The 19,860-nt window shown below is 40.2% G+C and overlaps 1 protein-coding gene across 2 annotated transcripts in view; it reads right to left on the bottom strand.

Moving 5' to 3' along the window:
* NGLY1 (N-glycanase 1) overlaps positions 1 to 19,860 on the bottom strand; it is a 69,959-nt gene that overhangs the window by 7,842 nt on the left and 42,257 nt on the right. For both annotated transcript variants that reach the window (XM_075547142.1, XM_075547141.1), the window contains exons 5-10: positions 18,909 to 19,131; positions 17,091 to 17,212; positions 14,944 to 15,089; positions 10,660 to 10,770; positions 6,869 to 7,033; positions 2,762 to 2,947 (exon numbers count right to left, since the gene is read on the bottom strand). In XM_075547142.1, coding sequence (XP_075403257.1) covers positions 2,762 to 2,947; positions 6,869 to 7,033; positions 10,660 to 10,770; positions 14,944 to 15,089; positions 17,091 to 17,212; positions 18,909 to 19,131 — 953 coding nt within the window. The remainder of the gene's footprint in view (positions 1 to 2,761; positions 2,948 to 6,868; positions 7,034 to 10,659; positions 10,771 to 14,943; positions 15,090 to 17,090; positions 17,213 to 18,908; positions 19,132 to 19,860) is intronic.

Below are 19,860 nucleotides of genomic sequence, written 5' to 3'. Positions count from 1 at the left end.
TAGGATATTTGCATGTGTGAGCATCAACATAACTTTGGAACTTATAATCAGGGGATGGGAAAGCAAGGACCGTATCTTTGAAGTTCTCTTGCACTCCAATTACTGCCCAGCATAGTGATACGCAAGGAACCCTGGTGGCTTAATGGCTATGCACTGGGCTGCTAACCACGAGGTGAGCACATTGATCGGACCAGAAGCTTCCTACTCCTGGAAAGAGTCATAGTCTTGGAAACCCATGGGGCATTGTTTTACATGGCCCTACAGGGTCACTGTGAGTTGAAATCAACTCAATGTCGGTGAATGAGTGCGACTGATACAGGCGTGTAAGCACCAGTAGCTGCTAATCTGTAACTCTCTATAAAACACCTATCCAGACTATCTTATAGGAACTGTTTCCATTTCCCACACAGACATCTTGGCAAGTTACTATCAAAAGAGCCTTAAAATGTAATACTCCCTGTGAACACCCACCGCAATACAACAAACTAACAAGTGGTGGCTATTATAACCAAAGTGTGGTGCAGAAATCAGATCCTGCCTGGCTATCAGCAAGACTAGCGCCCAGTATCTTAAACACTTGTCTTAAAACAAGCAGCCATCTGAGTGAGGTGACAGCTAAATCCACCTGAAAGAACACACACCAGCCTGTGTGAACCAAGGATTATAAACAATAAAATCCAAGAACAGAGGAGGGGATGCTATTAGCGCTTAACTTCTCACCCCCTAGTTTGCAGAAGGCTATGGATGACAGTGAAAGCCCAACATCCATTGGGCAGTATGGATCATGACAAACTTTGCATGGCCGTGAGACGCATGGGAATCCCAGAACATTTAATTGTGCTGATGTGGAACCTGTACACAGATCAAGAGGTAATCGTGCAAACAGAACAAGGGAATACTGCATTGTTTAAAGGCAGAAAAGGTTGTATCCTCTCACCATACTTATTCAATCTGTATGCTGAACAGATCATCAGAGAAGCTGGATTACATAAAGAGCGCAGCATCAGGATTGGAGAAAGGCTCACTAACAACCTGTGAGATGCAGGTAACACCTTGCTTGCTGAAAGTGAGGGGGCTTGAAGCACTTGCTGAGGAAGATGAGGATGGGAGCCTTCAGTATGGATTACGGCTCAATGTAAAGAAGACCCAAATCCTCACAACTGGATCAGCAGTCAACATCATGGGAAACGGAGAAAGGACTGAAGTAGTCAAGGATTTTCTTGTCTGGCTTGGATCCACAATCAGTGCTCATGGAACCAGCAATCAAGAGATGGAATGATGTCTTGCATTGGGTAAATCTGCTGCACAAGTACATCGTGTTTGGTGGAGGGGCAGCAAACAAAAAGAGCAAGGCCCTCAACAAGATGTACTGACACATGACTAAACCAAGGAACTCACACACAAGAACAACCATGAGGAGGGTGCAGCACCAGGCAGTGTGTCCTCCTGTTGTACGTAGGGTTGGAATCAACTCGATAGCACCTCACAACAAGAAAACCCATCAGTAATATGGTCACATCTATGAAGGGCATTTGAACAGCTTTGAGGTCCTCTGGGGGTGTGTTTAAGGGGTAGGACAGTTAAAAAGCCCAGTCCTTTACATATGACAATCCTTTACCAAGTGACAGACAGCGATGTGCAATTTGGTTTAAGTGAACTATTAAAATTCTGTTGTTAGCTGAACTCACGGCAACCCCCTGCCCAAGGGACTCTTTGTCAGGCCATGCACTCTTCACGACCACCTGCGTGCCCAAGTCCCTTGTGGAAGTCCCTGTGTGCTTTCAGTACCTTCCAACTTAGATGGTTCATCTGCCAGTACTATACAGGACAATATTGTTGTGATTCAAGACTCTTCCACTGCCTAACTTTTAGCAGTCCATCACCAGGCCTTTCTTCCTAGTCTGTCTTATTCTAGACGTTCCATTGAAATTTGTCCATTATGGGTGATCCTGCTGATACCGCACTTGTTTGCTAACTATAAGGCTGGAAGCTTGAGTCTACTCAGAGTCATTTCAGAAGAAAAGCCTGGCAATATAGTAAAAAAACAAAACATACAAACAAAAAACCCAGCCAAGTGAAAACCTTCGAGGCATGGTTCCATCCTGACATACACGTGCTCGCCAAAACTTGGTATTAACTCGATGGCACCCAGTCACCTTGGCCCTACCCCCAATTTATTGACTTTTAGGATACAGAGAAGAGGTCATGGGTAATGCTGCTCAACCAACCACACCCTTATGGAATGAGAACTAGCTACAAGTTTGGCCTCTTGGGACTATGATACGCCTGCAAAAACACCAAATTCACTGCCACCGAACTGATTCCAAGTCACAGTGACCCTGCCTGTGGGGTACAACTGCCCTGTGTGTTTCTGAAACGAACTCTCTAAAGGGGGTAGGACGCCTTGTCTTTCTCCCTCGTTATATGCCCCGTAGCCTACACTGACTAGGTAATTGGTACATATCTCTGAAAGAATTAAACAACAATATAACTATATTTATATATCCATGCAAGAAAACAGCCACATGGATTGGTCATACACTTGATTATATTCCCCAATTTTTTTTGACAGTTCCTTCATAGAAATGCAATAATTTCTACTGGACCTTTGGCTACATGTTGGGAGGACGATTTTTTTTATAAGTAAAAAAGACTGCAAAAACTAATTTTGATCTATCAGTGTTTGCACTGAAAAACCATGCCCGTCTCTAGCAACTTAAACAATGACAAAGGCTTTAAACTGATTTTCATGCAAAGTTACCATGTGCCAGTCTGTTTCAACTTTTCTGAAGATGGATTCCATTCTCCACACACCATTCTCCCACCCAGAAATGGTCTCGTTGTTGTTTGAAACGCGGACATAGTGATCTTTCACAACATTGTAACAAAGGTGGAGCTGCTTGGAAATCTTCTCATCTTCAGAAGGAATGAACAAGGTTTCTTGTGTCTTTAAAAAGAAAACAGAATCAGGCTCTCAACGTAACGGATATAGAACAAAGAAACATAAAGAACTGGTATGTAACATGTCGAAAGGAATTAAATGGCACGACGCTTTACATATTCATGTAAGAAAACAGCCCCATGGATGGGTCACTTGATTACGTCGCCCTCAATTCTTGGATGGAAATGGACTCCTCCTTTGAATAGAGTATGGCTAAGGAAGGCAAAGATTCAGACCGAAAAAGAAAAATTAGTGCCACTGAAAAATTCTGAAAATATTTTCATTCAGTATAATCAATATGCTGAATGGCAGTGACCATTACTAGAGACAAAACAGGAAACATAAACTCTAGCTCTGATTTATTTTCTGCGTGTGATTTTGTGTTTAACTTTCATTCATGTGTCTCATTTCCATCTCCGTGATCACCATCTCTCTTACTGAGACTACTAAAACATTATCCTCAACTTGACTTCCAGTCTTTAACTTTTTCTTACCTCTTCTATTTATACTCCACATGGTAATGAAAATGATTTTAAAATAATGTAAAGCGAACTACTCTATCTAATATACACTACAAACTTTGCACTGTACTTAAACTCTGAACTCTTTACCACGGTTAACAGGGCCCTGCATGATGGGTCCTCTGTCCCCAGGCCCATCTCCTGCTCTTCCCTCGGCTTTATTCTCCCACCACATTACTTCCTGTCTAATTCCTCAACTTGGTCCAGCTCTTTCCTGCTCCAGTGCCTCGATACAGGCTGCTTGCTCCGGCACCCTGCTCTCTTTCTACTCTTCATACATGGGGTCCAAAATTCATGGAAAGAAGGAATTAAAAGATAAAAAGAATTTTTACACAAACTTTTTGACACCCTCTTGTTTGTATGATTCTTTCTTATGCTTCAAGTCTCAACCTAAAGCCAATCATTGTAGTCTTTCCTGATTTGATGCTAAGCTAGAATATAAGGGAAATCATTTTATACCTGTGAGAGCTTGCTAGAAAAGCTCATGCTTTATCCTAAAATTCCAGACAAGTATTAAGCTACTGTGAAATATCTGAACAACCCTGCGGCTGAAACGGTGCTGTGCGGCCCGTGTCTTCGTGCGCTCTTGACGTAATTAGCTGTCCCTCCCTTTGGGCACAGGCAGAGCAAGCCGCTCGGCATCGTTTTAGGCTAGAAAAGTCTTTGTTGGGAGGGACTGCTCCCCATATTCTCCCAGAAGATGCCAACACACCCATCTCCACCACCTCTCTGTTGTAACAACGAACACGTCTCCACGCAATGGCAGCTATCTTCTAGGAAGTAAAATCATGCACCATTCAGGCCAACTGTTCTAAACAATGTCACGTAATCCGAATCATTGGCAATGCTTTTCTTGGGGGTGGTTTTATATAAAGCACTTTAAAAATTCAAAATGCACAAAATCCATGAACAGTACATATAAAAAAACCTTACGGAGAAATGCCTACATATACTACTATAAAAATTTTTAAACTACTTCCATTAAATAAATGTATGGATAATATGATCATTTCTTAGAAGAAAGTGACTTTTGTTGCCTAACAGATCAGTACAAAAACGTTTATTTTTAGAAATGAATTTGACAATTATGAATCAGTGTACTAAGCGTCGTAACATGCGTATGAGAACACTTCCCAATTCTTTTCTCTTCTTCCTGCTGCAAATATATTTCTGAGTGCCGACAGAAAGCAAATGGAAATAAAAGTCAAAAATAGCACTATCTATTTTACAAAAGATGCTCTAATTACCAAAGGGCAAAGACCAAGAGTATGCTATTGAAAAGAGCATGTATGCAATTGACCAAAGCCAGCTGCAGTACAGGCAATATCTCATAAAATATTTTCCATCTAAGATTAATATTTTTCTTTCTGGGATGGTGCTATCAAGAATGCCTTCCTTTTAGAGCTGGCTGCAAGGTGCAGTTGCACAATTTTTGTGATGGGCATTTTCCAACAGCAATCCTTCCTACAGGGCAACAGGGTTGCTCTTTTAACTCATGGCCCTCCTATGGCCCCAGCGACTGAGAAATTCTCAACATTCAAAGAGAAAGAATCTGCGTACATGACCCAATTTGTATTTTTAAAGTTTAATCAACTTATATGCCAGAGGAAGCAAACCCATCCAAAGAAAAAGAATGGAAGACCTAAACAACATCCATGCCCTAAGCTCAAAGCAGCTGTGAATTAAATGGGCTCTTTTTAACTGGCTTCGTTTAGATTTACACTTGTAACTCGCACGGCATCAGCAGCGATTTGAATTATGTGTTGAATTTAGAGTTTGTAATTCTATGGCTGAGCCGACACTTTCAAAGGCCTTTTATAGATGATGGAAAAATTTAAAAGCACACACAAAATGTAATGGGGATAATTTGCCTCTTTTGAACATAAGCAAAGAAGTGCAACAATGGCAAATTTAGAAAATGTAGCCATAAATTATAATTAGTTTGGAGTTCTTTGGTATTAAAACTGTAACGGGTTATTTTCCATTTAAGTATTTTCATTACATATTTCCCTAGCTATCTAATATTAAAAGCTTTCCAGAGTGGAGACTTTAAGCTCCCTAAAGGCAAGGGACAGTCTGCCGTACTTCATTAAAATATCCACTGCAGAGCTTAACACAGTGCTTTTCAGTTAACCTGTAACTACAGGACTTAACCATAGAAAATTATATTTCGATTGTTCATTATTTAATTTGGGGGGATTAATCAAATGATACTAACTTAAAAAGAGTTGGACAAAATAATAGCAATGACAACAATGACTTCAGATGCATGCAAGTGTCTACCACGAAACATATACTTATCGACATTTTATTTTTTCCTCAGTGAGCTCTTTTATGCAAACTAAAAATCCCATTTTAAAAGACCTAAACAGGAGTTTCTTAAAAGAGGACATCCAAAAGTTTAAAGGATAAGCATTCAACTTCACTAGTCATCAGTACAATGAAAATGAAAGGGGGCTATCTAAAGGTCAATGGAAAAATTCCATTATCTTTTAATTCTGTTTTTCCAGATACTTTTTGAAGCTCCTCATATACGATTATGCACACATGTACAGAAGCACACGCCCCACCAGAATTGCTAAGTCACAGATGGGAAAGACTCTCATAGCCTCTTGCTAAGAGTGCACATTAGCACTCACTGGTGGGAAACTGTTTGGCACGATCTACTAAAGCAATTTCACTTAAAAGAAACGCAGGCACATATTGCGGAAAACATGTATATGGATATTTGCAACGGCACGATTTGCAGTCGCGAAATACTAGAAGCAGCCCAGGTGTCCACCAATATAAACAAACTACATTAGTGATTTAACAGTGTGACTTATCATAGACTCAACCAAAGACGACTATACAGCATGAGAATAAACATATTCTAAACAAAACGTATGAATCCCACAAACTTCACACTGAACAGAAGAAACCATGCACATAGAGAGCATGTTTGGTTCCAATGATATAAATCAAACTGGCAGGTAATTCAATTCTCCTCCAGAAGCCAGGTCGACGGTTACTCTTAGGGAGGGAAACCAGGGACTGCACCAGAGAAAACCTAGTGAGGGTCTATTTGACCTTTTCAGGTTGTAGTTCTTACTTTGGTTGGTGGCTACACAGGTGCTCAATTTGTGAAAATTCATGAAGTTGTAATTTACGAATTTTACATATTTTGATAACATTTCAGTTAGCTATATGACACTAAATATTGACATAAGGTGAAAAATAGAAAGTCTTAAAATGCTTTGCTACCTCATGTATGCAATTATATTATATCAGTCACTGATTAGTTCTTGAACTTTTCATATTTTTAAATAATTACCCTACAGAGTAAATTGAGAATGGAGGGCCAGTGCAGTTTTCTGTCACTAAACAGGGAAGGACAAAGAAGAGCAGGGTACAAGGAGTGAAGTACCTCCAGGCCCAGTTCACCTCGGGCTACCCTCCAAGCCACGGATCCAGAGGTTCTTCCGCCTAGTTCTCCAGGCTTAGGGGTTTTAGGAGATATAAACTCAACCAGCTCCACAATTATCCTCTGGAGGAGTTCTTTTCTTCGGCTTTCTGACAAGGATTGCTGTCTCTGTGATTCATTAAATAAAAAAAAGTTAACAGTGGGAGAAAGTTGCAACCCGTCTCTAACAAGAATATACTTAGAAGATTTGCACGGTAAGAGGATGTTGAAAGAAGTTACCAATTTTATTTTCATACACATTTTATTTGGTAAACAAAAAAGGACACAGTGGAAGGCTTAAAATAAATTCCCATAATTTATTACTCAACACTCATTTCCATCTCGCCGTGGCCTTCATGAGTGAGTCTGCTTCATGAGTTTGTGGAAACATTTCCACTCTTGCCCCGTCAGCTCCTGGAGTCTTATTTTTGGCTGATGCCTTCAATGTAGCCTGCTCACAGGGTACCCTCAAAACGGCTGGATGTTGACTAGTCCTCGGGTCTTTCCATGTTCTTTTCTTTGTCAACAGTTTCACTGGCACTCAAATCCACACATCACACAGTTCAATCATGTCAAGAAGAGTTGTAAATCATTACCACAATCAACTTTAGAACCTTTCCCCCCGCCCCCATGGTTAAATCACTTTTAAAATGAGTTGTGGAATCACCATCAGTTCTAGTGAGTGCCCCTCCCCCTCCCTATCTCCCACCTCTCCCTCCCCTATGAACCCTTGCATCCGTTCTTATCTCTATGCCTCTACTCCTTCTGGGCTTTGCAAACTGGAAAACCCAACAGAAACATAAAAACAGAAAAATTAAGTGGTGACGATAAAAAATAATAATACATAGATTAGTGAGTAATCAAGAAAATACCACTGTGACTATTTACAAGGCGTGTGGAATAAGGAAGGCTGAAGAATCAAATTACCTTTGACTATTTAGACTTCAAATTACAGTGCTGGCAGAGAATATTGAAGGTACCATGAACTTCCAAAAGACCAAATGAATCTCTTTTGGAAGAAGTACAGCCAGAATGCTCCTTGGAAGTACAGATGGTGGGACTTCACCTCACGTATTTTGGACGTATTATCAGGAGGGATAACTCCCTGCAAAGGGACATCATGCTTGCTAAAGCAGAGGGGCAGTGAGAAAAAGGAAGACTCTTGACAAGGTAGACTGACACAGTGGCTGCAACCATCCACGAAGATGGTGCAGGACTGGGCAGTGTGTACTTCTGTTGTTGGCAGGATTGCTACGAGTCGCACCTGACAACAACAACAACAACGCCGGTGCCGACATGGCCTCTACTCTCCTAGGTTTGAAATGGGAATAGCAACGTCTGTTTCTGGCTTTAATGGACTAGCTGTTTTGCACCGCAACCCTGTTGAGAAAATCTACAAAAATGGAGGAAACAAAAACACAGACATAAGTCTACAAACAGCTGCTTAAACTCAACAGAAAACTATTTAGGTAGCCAGAACTCATGAAGCCAACATCCCAGAGAAGAGATCGGGAAGGTGAGACGTACCTACTATGTGTGGCTCCTTTCTCTTTCAGGCATTTGCCCATTTTTATTTTTTTTAAACATTTTATTAGGGGCTCATACAACTCTTATCACAATCCATTCATATACATACATCAATTGTATAAAGCACATCTGTACATTCTTTGCCCTAATCATTTTCTGTTTTTACATTTTATTTTGGGCTCATACAACTCTTATCACAATCCACACATATACATACATCAATTGTATAAAGCACATCCATACATTCTTTTCCCTAATCACTCTCAAAGCATTTGCTCTCCACTTAAGCCCTCTGCATCAGGCCCTCTTTTTTTTCCCCTTCCCTCCCCGCTTCCCCCTCCCTCATGAGCCCTAGATAATCCACAGATTGTTATTTTGTCATATCTTGCCCTATCTGGAGTCTCCCTTCCCCCCCCTTCTCTGCCGTCCATCTCCCAGGGAGGAGGTCACATGTGGATCCTTTTAATCAGTTCCCCCTTTCCAATCCACTCACCCTCCACTCTCCCAGCATCGCCCCTCACACCCCTGGTCCTGAAGGTATCGTCCACCCTGGATTCCCTGTGCCTCCAGCTCCCATATGCACCAGTATACAATCTCTGCCCTATCCAGTCCTGCAAGGTAGAATTCGGATTATGGTAGTTGGGGGGAGGAAGCATCCAGGATCTGGGGGAAAGCTGTCTTCTTCTTCGGTACTACATCGCACCCAGACTGACCCATCTCCTCTCCTAAACCCCTCTATGAGGGGATCTCCAGTGGCTGACACTTGGGCCCTGGGTCTCCACTCTGCACTTCCCCCTTCATTCACTATGGTATATACATATACATATATATATACATACATACACACACACACACACACACACACATATATATTCTTTCTTTCTTTTTTTTTTTTTTGCATGATGCCTTATACCTGGGTTCCTTTGGCACCTTGTGATCGCACCGGCTGGTGTGCTTCTTCCATGTGGGCTTTGTTGCTTCTGAGCTAGATGGCTGCTTGTTCACCTTCAAGTTTTTAAGACCCCAGACACTATCTCTTTCGATAGCCGATTTACCCATTTTTAAGTGACACCGAGAAGCCCTAGTGGCACAGGGGTTTACACTTTAAGATGCAGTCGTTTATCTCCACCAGCTGCGTCACTGGACAAAGGGGAGGTTTTCTACTACAACACAAGTTACGATCCTGTAAAACACAGGGGTGAACGAACCCTGTTCCATCGGGTTGCAAGAGTCAGAATCCACTTGATGGCAAGTGGATGGCAGAGAGTGAGTCTGAGGATAGAAGCTGGAGTTGAGTGCTCGCAAAGGCAAAGGGGGCCTAGTCAGGATTCCAGGCTTCTCTGGTTAGAATTTCTGAAGGCTACACTTTAAAAGACAGGCAAATCCAAAACACATCGAAACCTCACCTAGAATAAACTCAGCCACTGTAAGATGATCTGTCCTTTCAAATTGTCTGTCAGAGGCAAAACTTGTTCATTTTTCCTCAATTACGGGGTAAACTCATGCACGTAATAAAAACAATTTAAGTTTATAAATTTAATATAAGACAAAAAACATTACTTTTTCACCTTTGACAATAAATTCACCTAGTTTCTATTCTCAGAAATGGCCAATCTTAACCATTTCCTGGGCTGAGTTTTAGAAATCCCACAAACACGGATATGCATACTTGAATATAGTGTGTCACTATAATCAAGAAACTACTTTGATAAATAAAATGGCATTTTTAGACATGTATTACATATACTGAAATTTCTTTCATGAACCTTTGAGAAAAGATAGGCCAATAAATCCAAAGTAATATAAATAAAATTCAGGATGTTACTTAAAATGAGTCCTCAGATTTGCAAACACTCAAAAGACATTTCCCTCCTTCCCTCCAGCACTCACTTTCACTGCCATCAAGGGGAGGCTGACTCATTGACCCTGCGGGCAGGTGAAGCTGCTCCCACAGGTTTGCAGGCTGTAACTTTTGACAGAGTAGAAAGCCCAGTTCTTCAGAGGAGCCCTGGGTGGCTGGGTGGCTTTGTCGTTATCAGCCCGAAGCATAAACACTCTGCTACCTACTACCCGGGTCCCCAGAAAGATATTTGGAAGTATGTTCAAGTACTTTTATTATAAAAGAATAACAGTACTTTAAGAAATTCAGTGAGTTAAATATTTGGTTGTTCTTAATTGTATTAAAAACTTCAGATATTCTCTTAAAATGACAAATACTAACTCCATACCTGCTTATTCAGCCTATTGATGGTTTCTCGAAGCAAGTCCTCTTTAACCTCAGTTCTTCTAGACATGACCTCTTCATGTTTACAAGAGTATCGCCACGTGACATCCACCACCTCAAGACAAATCACAGCACGCATCTGAACAGGACTGCTACCACCGTTCTTTCCTACATAACTAAGATTCGCTAGAATGAATACAGCTCTTAAATGCAAATTTTAAAATATTGTCCCCAACCCAAGTTCTCAAACCTGCGGAAGAAATGAAAGAGAATATTATCTTTATTCATTTTCTTACAGGGATAGACCCAAGAAAAAAAAAAGAAAAGATTTTAAAGATCCAGAACATAAACTTTTTCTTTTTATCTATAAAATTGATTTCATAAAATTAAAAAAGAACTTCCACCATTTTCATTGCATTAAATGTATATTATTAAAAAAAGTACAAAGACAATTCTTTGGAAAATGGACAATTTTCTAAACAGATGCTGCTAGAATAAATTGGATGTTCACATGCAAAAAAAATGAACTATAATCCACATCTTGCCCCATACAAATTTGAAATGACAATGGATCACAGGTTTAAATATAAAACTAAAATTATAAAACTTTTAGAAGAAAACACATGAGAAAACATTTCTGACTTTAAACTCTGCAAAGATGCACTAGATGTGACACAAATAAGCACACTTTGTATAAGAAAAATTGGATAAATTGGGCTTTATCAGAATTTAAACCTTCTCTTTAAAAGCCATTGTCAAGAGAATGAAAAGACAGCCACAGAGAGGGAGACAATCTTTTCAGAGCATGTACCTGATAAAGGACTTTTATCCAGAATAGGTAAAGCACTCTCAAAATTCAACAACAAAGAAACAAACAACAGAAACAGTAAGAAAACTGCCTTATTGGACATCCCCATAGAGAAGGGTCGTGGGGAGGAGAGGAGCTAGTCTGCGTGTAGTGTAGCACCGATGAAACATACAACTTTTCTCTAGTTCTTTAATGCTGCCTCATCTCTACTACATTGACCCCAATACTACCTACAAATCTGGCTAGGCCAGAGCATGTACACAGGTACCAATAAGAGCTGTAAACACAGGGAATCCAGGACAGATGAACCCCTCAGGACCAATATTGAGTAGCCATACCAGGAGGGAAAGGGAAAGGTGGGAGGAGAATGGGGGAACTAATCACAATGATCTACATATAATCCCCTCCCAGGGGTGGGTGAAGGGGACATCAGTCAGTGTAAGGCATGAAAAAATAATAATAATTTATAAATTATCAAGGGTTCCTGAGGAAGGGACGGTGGGGGAGGGAGGGGGTAAAATGAGAAACTGATACCAAGGGCTCAAGTAGAAAGAAAATATTTTGAAAATGATGATGGCAACATATGTACAAATATGCTTGAAACAATGTATGTATGAATGGATTGTGATAAGAGTTGTACGAGCACCCAATAAAATGATTTTAAAAATAAACAAATACATATAACAAAAAGTATATATAATACACACAAATGGCAGAGTACATATGACAAAGAAGCACATAAAAAGATATTCAGTATTTCTTTTTTTTAAATTTTATTAAAAAACATTTTATTAGGGGCTCATACAACTCTTATCACAATCCATACATATACATACATCAATTGTATAAAACACATCTGTACATTCTTTGCCCTAATCATTTTCTTTTTTTTTTAATCTTTAAAAAAAATTTTTTTTTAATTTTAACAATTTATTAGGGGCTCATACAATTCTTATCACAGTTCATACATATACATACATCAATTGTATAAAGCACATCTGTACAGTCCCTGCCCTAATCATTTTTTTCTCCTCTTTTCTTTTTTTACATTTTATTAGGGACCCATACAACTCTTATCACCATCCATACATATACATACATCAATTGTATAAAGCACATCCATACATTCCCTGCCCCAATCATTCTCAAAGCATTTGCTCTCCACTTAAGCCCCTTGCATCAGGTCCTCTTTTTTTTCCCCCTCCCTCCCCTTTCCCCCCTCCCTCATGTGCACTTGGTAATTTATACCTCGTTATTTTGTCATATCTTGCCCTATCCGGAGTCTCCCTTCCCCCCTTCTCTGCTGTCCCTCTCCCAGGGAAGAGGTCACATGTGGATCCTTGTAATCAGTTCCCCCCTTCCAACCCACTCACCCTCCACTCTCCCAGCATCGCCCCTCACACCCTTGGTCCTGAAGGTATCATCCACCCTGGATTCCCTGTACCTCCAGCCCTCATATGTACCAGTGTACAGCCTCTGCCCTATCCAGTCCTGCAAGGTAGAATTCGGATCATGGTAGTTGGGGGGAGGAAGCATCCAGGATCTGGGGGAAAGCTGTGTTCTTCATCGGTACTACCTCGCACCCTAATTAACCCATCTCCTCTCCTAAACCCCTCTATGAGGGGATCTCCATTGGCCGACACTTGGGCCTTGGGTCTCCACTCTGCACTTCCCCCTTCATTTAATATGGTATATATATACATATACATATACACATATATACACGCACTTATATCGTTGTATTTTTTTTTGCATGATGCCTTATACCTGGTCCCTTGGCACCTCGTGATCGCACTGGCCGGTGTGCTTCTTCCATGTGGGCTTTTTTGCTTCTGAGCTAGATGGCCGCTTGTTCACCTTCAAGCCTTTAAGACCCCAGACACTATCTCTTTTGATAGCCGGGCACCATCAGCTTTCTTCACCACATTTGCTTATGCACCCATTTGTCTTCAGCGATCCTATCATGGAGGTGTGCAGTCAATGATATGATTTTTTGTTCTTTGATGCCTGGTAACTGATCCCTTTGGGACCACTCGATCACACAGGCTGGTGTGTTCTTCCATGTGGACTTTGTTGCTTCTGAGCTAGATGGCCGCTTGTTTATCTTCAAGCCTTTAAGACCCCAGTCACTATCTCTTTTGATAGCCGGGCACCATCAGCTTTCTTCACCACATTTACTTGTTCACCCACTTTGGCTCCAGCCGTTGTGTCAGGAGAGTGAGCATCATAGAGTTCCAATTTAATAAAAGAAGGTATTCATGCATTGAGGGAGTGTTTGAGTATAGGCCCAAGGTCCTTCCGCCACCTTAATACTTGACCTATAAATATAGACACATAGATCTATTTCCCCATTTTCCTATATATAGTTGCATGTACATGTCTTTGTCTAGACCTCCATGAATGCCCTTTGACTCCTAGCTCTTTCCTCCATCTCCCTTGACTTTCCTCCTGCCCTACTACCATGCTTCGTCGCCACTTGGGCTAGAGTATACCTCTTCTCTAAGCAACCTTACCCTTGATCATTTCCCACCATGCCTGCCACTCCCCCTTTTCTTATTAAGAAATGCAAACCACAGTAACATATCACAGCACATCTAGTAGAATGGCTAACATTTTAAAAATATGACCTTCCTAAGTGTTAGTGAGGCTCTGGAGAAAGTGGGAGCTGTTCCACATTGCTGGTAAAACAAGTGAAAGTGCACAATAGTTTCTGGAAACAGTTTCACAGTTCTTACGAAGTTAAGCATACACCAACCACGTGACCTAGTCATTCTGGTCCTAGGAATTCAGGCAAGAAGAAAAAGGTGCATGCCTATATAAAGACTTGCACATGAATGTTCATAGCAGCTACATTACTTAAATGCTGCTTTCAACAGTTAAATGGATAAATCAACTGTGGTATACCCAGACAGTGGAATACTACTCAGAAAACAATAACAAAGGGAATATACTATTGATACATGCAAGCACATGGCTAAATCTCAAAATAATTATGCTGAGTGAAAGACACCCAAACCTGCCTCCATCCAAGATTATATAGTCTATGATCCAATTTATAGAAAACGTTATAGAGACACAAATTAACCTATAATGACAGAAAGAATTTCAGTGGTTACGTGGGGAAGGGCAAGGAAGAGGGATGAGACAGAAACACCATGATATTTCAGAAGATGATGGATAAACGCTCACTATCTTGATTGTAGGGCTAATACATATGCATACACAAATGTCAAGACTCACTGAATTGTATACTTTAAATACAAAGGCGCAATTACCATACATACTCGAGTATAAGCCAAGCAGAATGTCAGCCGAGGCCCCTAATTTCACCATGAAAACTGCACTAAAGAGTGGGCTGAAAACCCCTCGGCTTCTACACGAGTATGTACGGTACATGTCAAGCCTATTTTCACAAAGATGTTCTGAAAAAAGAAATGGTGTGTTTTATGCCTGGGAACATTGCTCTCCTCTGCGGCCTACCTCATCTTTGGAGAAAGCTATCACATAGGAGATCTTCTTGCCCCAGCCGATTTCATAGAGCAGTGGTCTGTCACAGACATTCTCGCAGGCGTCGCAGTGCAGCCACCGCTGCTGGGAAGGAGAGTAGACTTCTGTCCAGACATGGTCTGCTCATGAGACACACAAGGCAAACGGAACAAACAAAGAAAAGTTAAGTTTGCAAAACCAGAATGATTTCCAATAACGCTACAACAGAAACTGCTAAGGTTAGAGCCACGTAACAACATCATTTCTAAAATGCTACATTTTAGTTAATAAGATTCAACATTTTGTGGTAAACAAGAGTCTAGGACACTTGTGTACTAGAATGATTCCTTCTTTGAAATTCTTGAAAATAATATACCAGTCTTGTTTTTCCAAGTATTTTTAATGCAATCAAGTTAAGGTTTAATTTAAAGTAAAATGCATTATAACTTCAAAGGTACACATCAAATAACATCTTAGTTTGACAATGTGGAGGAGGCTGATGGCACTTTTGAAATCACTTAAAAAGATATAGCGTCTGGGGTCTTAAAGGTTTGAAGGTAAACAAACGGCCATCTAGCTGAGAAGCAACAAAGTGGACATGGAAGAAGCACACCAGCCTGTGTGATCAAGAGGTGTCCACAGGGTCAGGTACAGGCTTCAGAAGCCCAAAGCAAACAATCATATTGATGCGAACGAGGGTGAGGGTGAGAGTGCAGAGTGATGACCCAAAGCCCATCTGTAGACAATCAGACATTCCCTCACAGAAGATTCACAAAGAAGGAACAAGCCAGCCAGGGTGCAGTAGAGCACCAATGAAACATACGACATTTCTCTAGTTCTTTAATGCTTCCTCCTCACTCTCCACTATCATGACCCCACTTCTACCTTACAAATCCAGCTAGACCAGCGCATGTACACTGGTACAGATCAGAGCTCTAGACACGGAACCCAGGACAGATAAACCCCTCAGCAACAGTAATGGAAGTAGAGATACCATGAGGGTAGGGGGAAGGTGCGGGGAGAGGGGAACCTGATTGCAATGATCAATGTATAAGGCCTCCCCCACCCCCAGGGTAATGAACAACAGAAACATGGGTGAAGGAAGATAGTGGCTAGAATAAGATATGAAAATAATAATAATTTATAATTTATCATTGGTTCATGAGGGTGGGGAAGGGAAGAAAAATTGAGTTGATTCCAAGGGCTCAAGTAGAAAGAAAATGTTTTGAAAAGGATGATGACAACATATGTACAAATGTGCTGACACAATGGATGTATAGATTGTTATAAGAACTGAAAGATTCCTCAATAAAATGATTAAATACAAAACAAACACAAACAAAGAAACAAAAAGACTCATAATTAGCAGACGGTCCAACACAAGATCTCTGGCTACTTAATGTTAAAAAAAAATTTTTAACTAAAAGAACATTAACTATAAAGTGCTAATACCGTGTCTTAAAAAATAACGAAACAAAATAATAAGCACAAGTAAAACTCAAAGAAAGACGAAAAGAACTTTTTTTTAACCATGCGGATAACACAAGCTAAAAAACCGAACCCAAACCCACTGCCACACAGTCGTTTCTGACTGTTAGTGACCCTACAGAACAGGGCAGAACTGCCCTGTGGGTTTCTGAGACTGCAAACCTTTCTCAAGTTCTCCCATGGAGAAGCTGGCAGTTTTGAACGGCTGATCTTGCAGTTAGCAGCCCATTACTTAACCACTAAGCTGTCAAAGCTCCTAAATAGGTAACACAAGTCAGTCCTAAATAAGGGCAATAGAAATTTCACATGGCCTTTACTACATAATTTGTATAGAGCAATATTTAAATTGACTAAATCATTGATATTAATTCCTACTTTAAAAACCTCTCTAACTCATTACTATGCATGTTCTTATTCACATAGTAATGACATTACTACCAATGCCACGGCAAACTGTTAATAAAACAATGTTTATATACAAAGTACCTAGCAAAAAGATGGGTGGGAAATCTTGTGATTCCTACAAAAACACCCTGTGAGGTTGATATTCCGGTTGTACTGCAGCATGCAAACGGAAGCTCCAACTGGCAAGGCTAAAACGATGGCAACTCTGTGCAAAACCCTTCCTACCCTTCTCTGCTCACACCACGTACCTGTGTAATCCCAAACATAGCGAGCTTCAAACCCTAGAGCTCGGCAGCACAGTGTGAAACAATTGGCCCACTCGCCACACCGTCCACATCTTGTTTCCAAGAGTTTCTCGGGGTTATTATACCTGGTTCAAAGAAAAAAAGAGGTTGGACTCATGATCAAAATCAAGAACGTAAAAATATATATCATCTTTACTCACAAGTAATGGTATTTCTTAATTTCTTATTCATTCAAGTGCAGAATGTTGTGTGAAAAAACAAAGAAAGGTAAATTAGATACTGGTCCTTCCTTTGCAGGTTTGTAATCCTAAGAAAGAAAAGCCATCTCCACCCACTAGGTCAGATTTCGTGTGTGGGCAATGGCCGGGAGGGCAGGACTGGCATGTGAACTGGGGCCTCGAAGCAGAGACCTGCCTGGGAATCTGGCCGCGAGCACTAGAACTGTCCCAGTAAGCGCGTGAGGAGCTGATTGCACTCACAATGGAACAAGCTTCTAAAATCACCCACATCGGTTGTAGTTTACCTCAATGTTACTTAAAATGGTAGTCTTTCTTTCTAATGATTGAAGTTTGATTCTTCTTAGCTACTTAAAGGAACCTGCTAACTTGAAGGTTATTTTTTGAAATACATTTGTAGCATTCCTTAAGTTTTACTCCAATGATAATTTTTACCAGTGTTAGCTGATTATCGGACATTAGGTTCTATCATATCTTCTGAGAATCCAGGGCTGCTGTTAGTGGTAGAACGGAATCTGTGGTCTATACCCTTAAACTCAGGCATTTCAAAAAGCAGGCATCCTCTCTTGCCTGATTGTATCATCAAACTTTACAAATATTCGCAATGTAAGAAAATCAGGTAAGAAGTAAATTTAAGATTAAGTTCATCGGAAAAGTCAAATTTCTTGGCTTCAAAATATAGGGATGGGGGAAGGGCATTTTGGAGATTACCATTTGGAGATGGGCATTTTGGAGATGAGGATAGACTATGGGATTCGTAAAGGAACCACTTAATTCAAATATTTTTGTCTTTAAAACTAACATGACCATACTATTCTATACTATATCTATGGTATATATTTTGAGCATAATATTTAATCATTACCAAAATTAATAGCATTGTTACCAGAATTATTATTTTTGAAGGTTAAAAACTGTATTGAAAGATAAAAGAAACAGTTATAGTGTTAAATTTTCTATACTACTACTCAGGTTCCCTGGAAGTGCAATGGTTAAGTGCTTGCCTGCTAGTCAAAAGGTTAGTGGTTCAAGTCCTCCAGTAGCTCCGTGGGAAAAATGTCAACCTAAGAAATTGTATGAACAGTTCTACTCTGCCTACAGCATCATTGTGAGTCAGAACCTAATCAATACACATGATAATACTTAATTTACATTCTAGAGTGAACCAGTTAACTGTCATCAAGTAGATTCTGATTCAAGGAGACGCTGTGTTTCAGAGTAAAACTGTGCTCCATAATCTAGAGAAGACAAGACACGTTTCTTGCAAAAGGGAAAATGGTAGTTGTTTTAGATTGGGTGGGTCACACTGGTCTCTGTCACCAGTCTGCAACTGCAGCAGGAACGCAATCACCCGCAGTATGTACAGGAATCATCACGTTTGTACGCCACTACAATCTTATTTACAAAAACAAGCGATGGGCTGGATTTAGCCTGCAGCTTATAGCCTGCCAACCCTGCTCTAGAGGAAAACACTTCTAAACATTAAAACAAATATTAAGTTCATTTAACTAAAAATTATTACAATCCCATTTCTAAGTATTAAGTAAGAGATTACTATGAAACTTCTTGTTCAGCATGTACCCACCTGGGGAATCGATTGCTGAATTGGCACACATCACAGTAATGGTCTTCTACTCTGTTTGCACCCCAAATCAGCTCCTCGGCATTGGGGAGTAACATGTCACCTCTAGACCTAGTGGGGCCACCACATTCACTGCACATGATGTTATTCACCCAGTGAAAAAATTCTTCCTTAAACCAATGCAAAAGCTCCAGCAAAAGAAAATCTTCCTCATTGAACAAAGTACCTGAGAAGTTAAAACAGAACCAAGTAAGATCTAAAGCGGACACAAAGCAATAGTAACTATTTCTGAAGCAAAAGATACATATTTTACTCTTCAGCGTGAGGCTGAAATACATGAAAATGTATGATATCTAAAACATTTTCCCAAATATGAAGAGCAAATTATAATGCATCGTGAACCAGGACAAAATACAACAGCATGTGGCAGTGCATTTAGGACCGATGGGTGTGAACCATTTTATATAATCTAACCTCCATCATGCATACGTGACCTGAGCAAAATGATCTTTCAGCAAACTGTCATCTGTTTGGAGTGGATCTTGAAGCACAAGGGAATGAAGGAAATGCCTCATTTTATAAAATGTGATGGTATTATATAAAGAGGATTATACTTAACTTACTATTGGGTTTATATACTAGTAAATAAAATCACAGAAAGATATTATAGAATATCAGATAGTTATAACCATCAGCATTTTTATAGGAGAGTCAACTGTACAATCTAGTCCAGCGATGGTGACCCAGGGCAGTGAGTGACCCAGTGTAAGGTTTCCAAGACTGTAAATCTTTATCGATGCAGTCTCATCTTTATCCTGTGGAGTGGCTGATGGGTTTGAACCATCAACCTTGTGGTCTGTAGTCCAATGCTTAACTAACAGCCAATATTTAGCTTAAAAAACACTGAATCACAACTATGTCTACACAATATATAGCACCCCTAGAAACTTAATAG

Source organism: Tenrec ecaudatus, chromosome 4 (genome assembly GCF_050624435.1).
Source record: "Tenrec ecaudatus isolate mTenEca1 chromosome 4, mTenEca1.hap1, whole genome shotgun sequence".
NCBI classification, from domain to species: Eukaryota; Metazoa; Chordata; class Mammalia; order Afrosoricida; family Tenrecidae; genus Tenrec; species Tenrec ecaudatus.
Note: the sequence above shows the minus strand (reverse complement) of the source record. Positions and strands in the feature narration are given on the sequence as shown.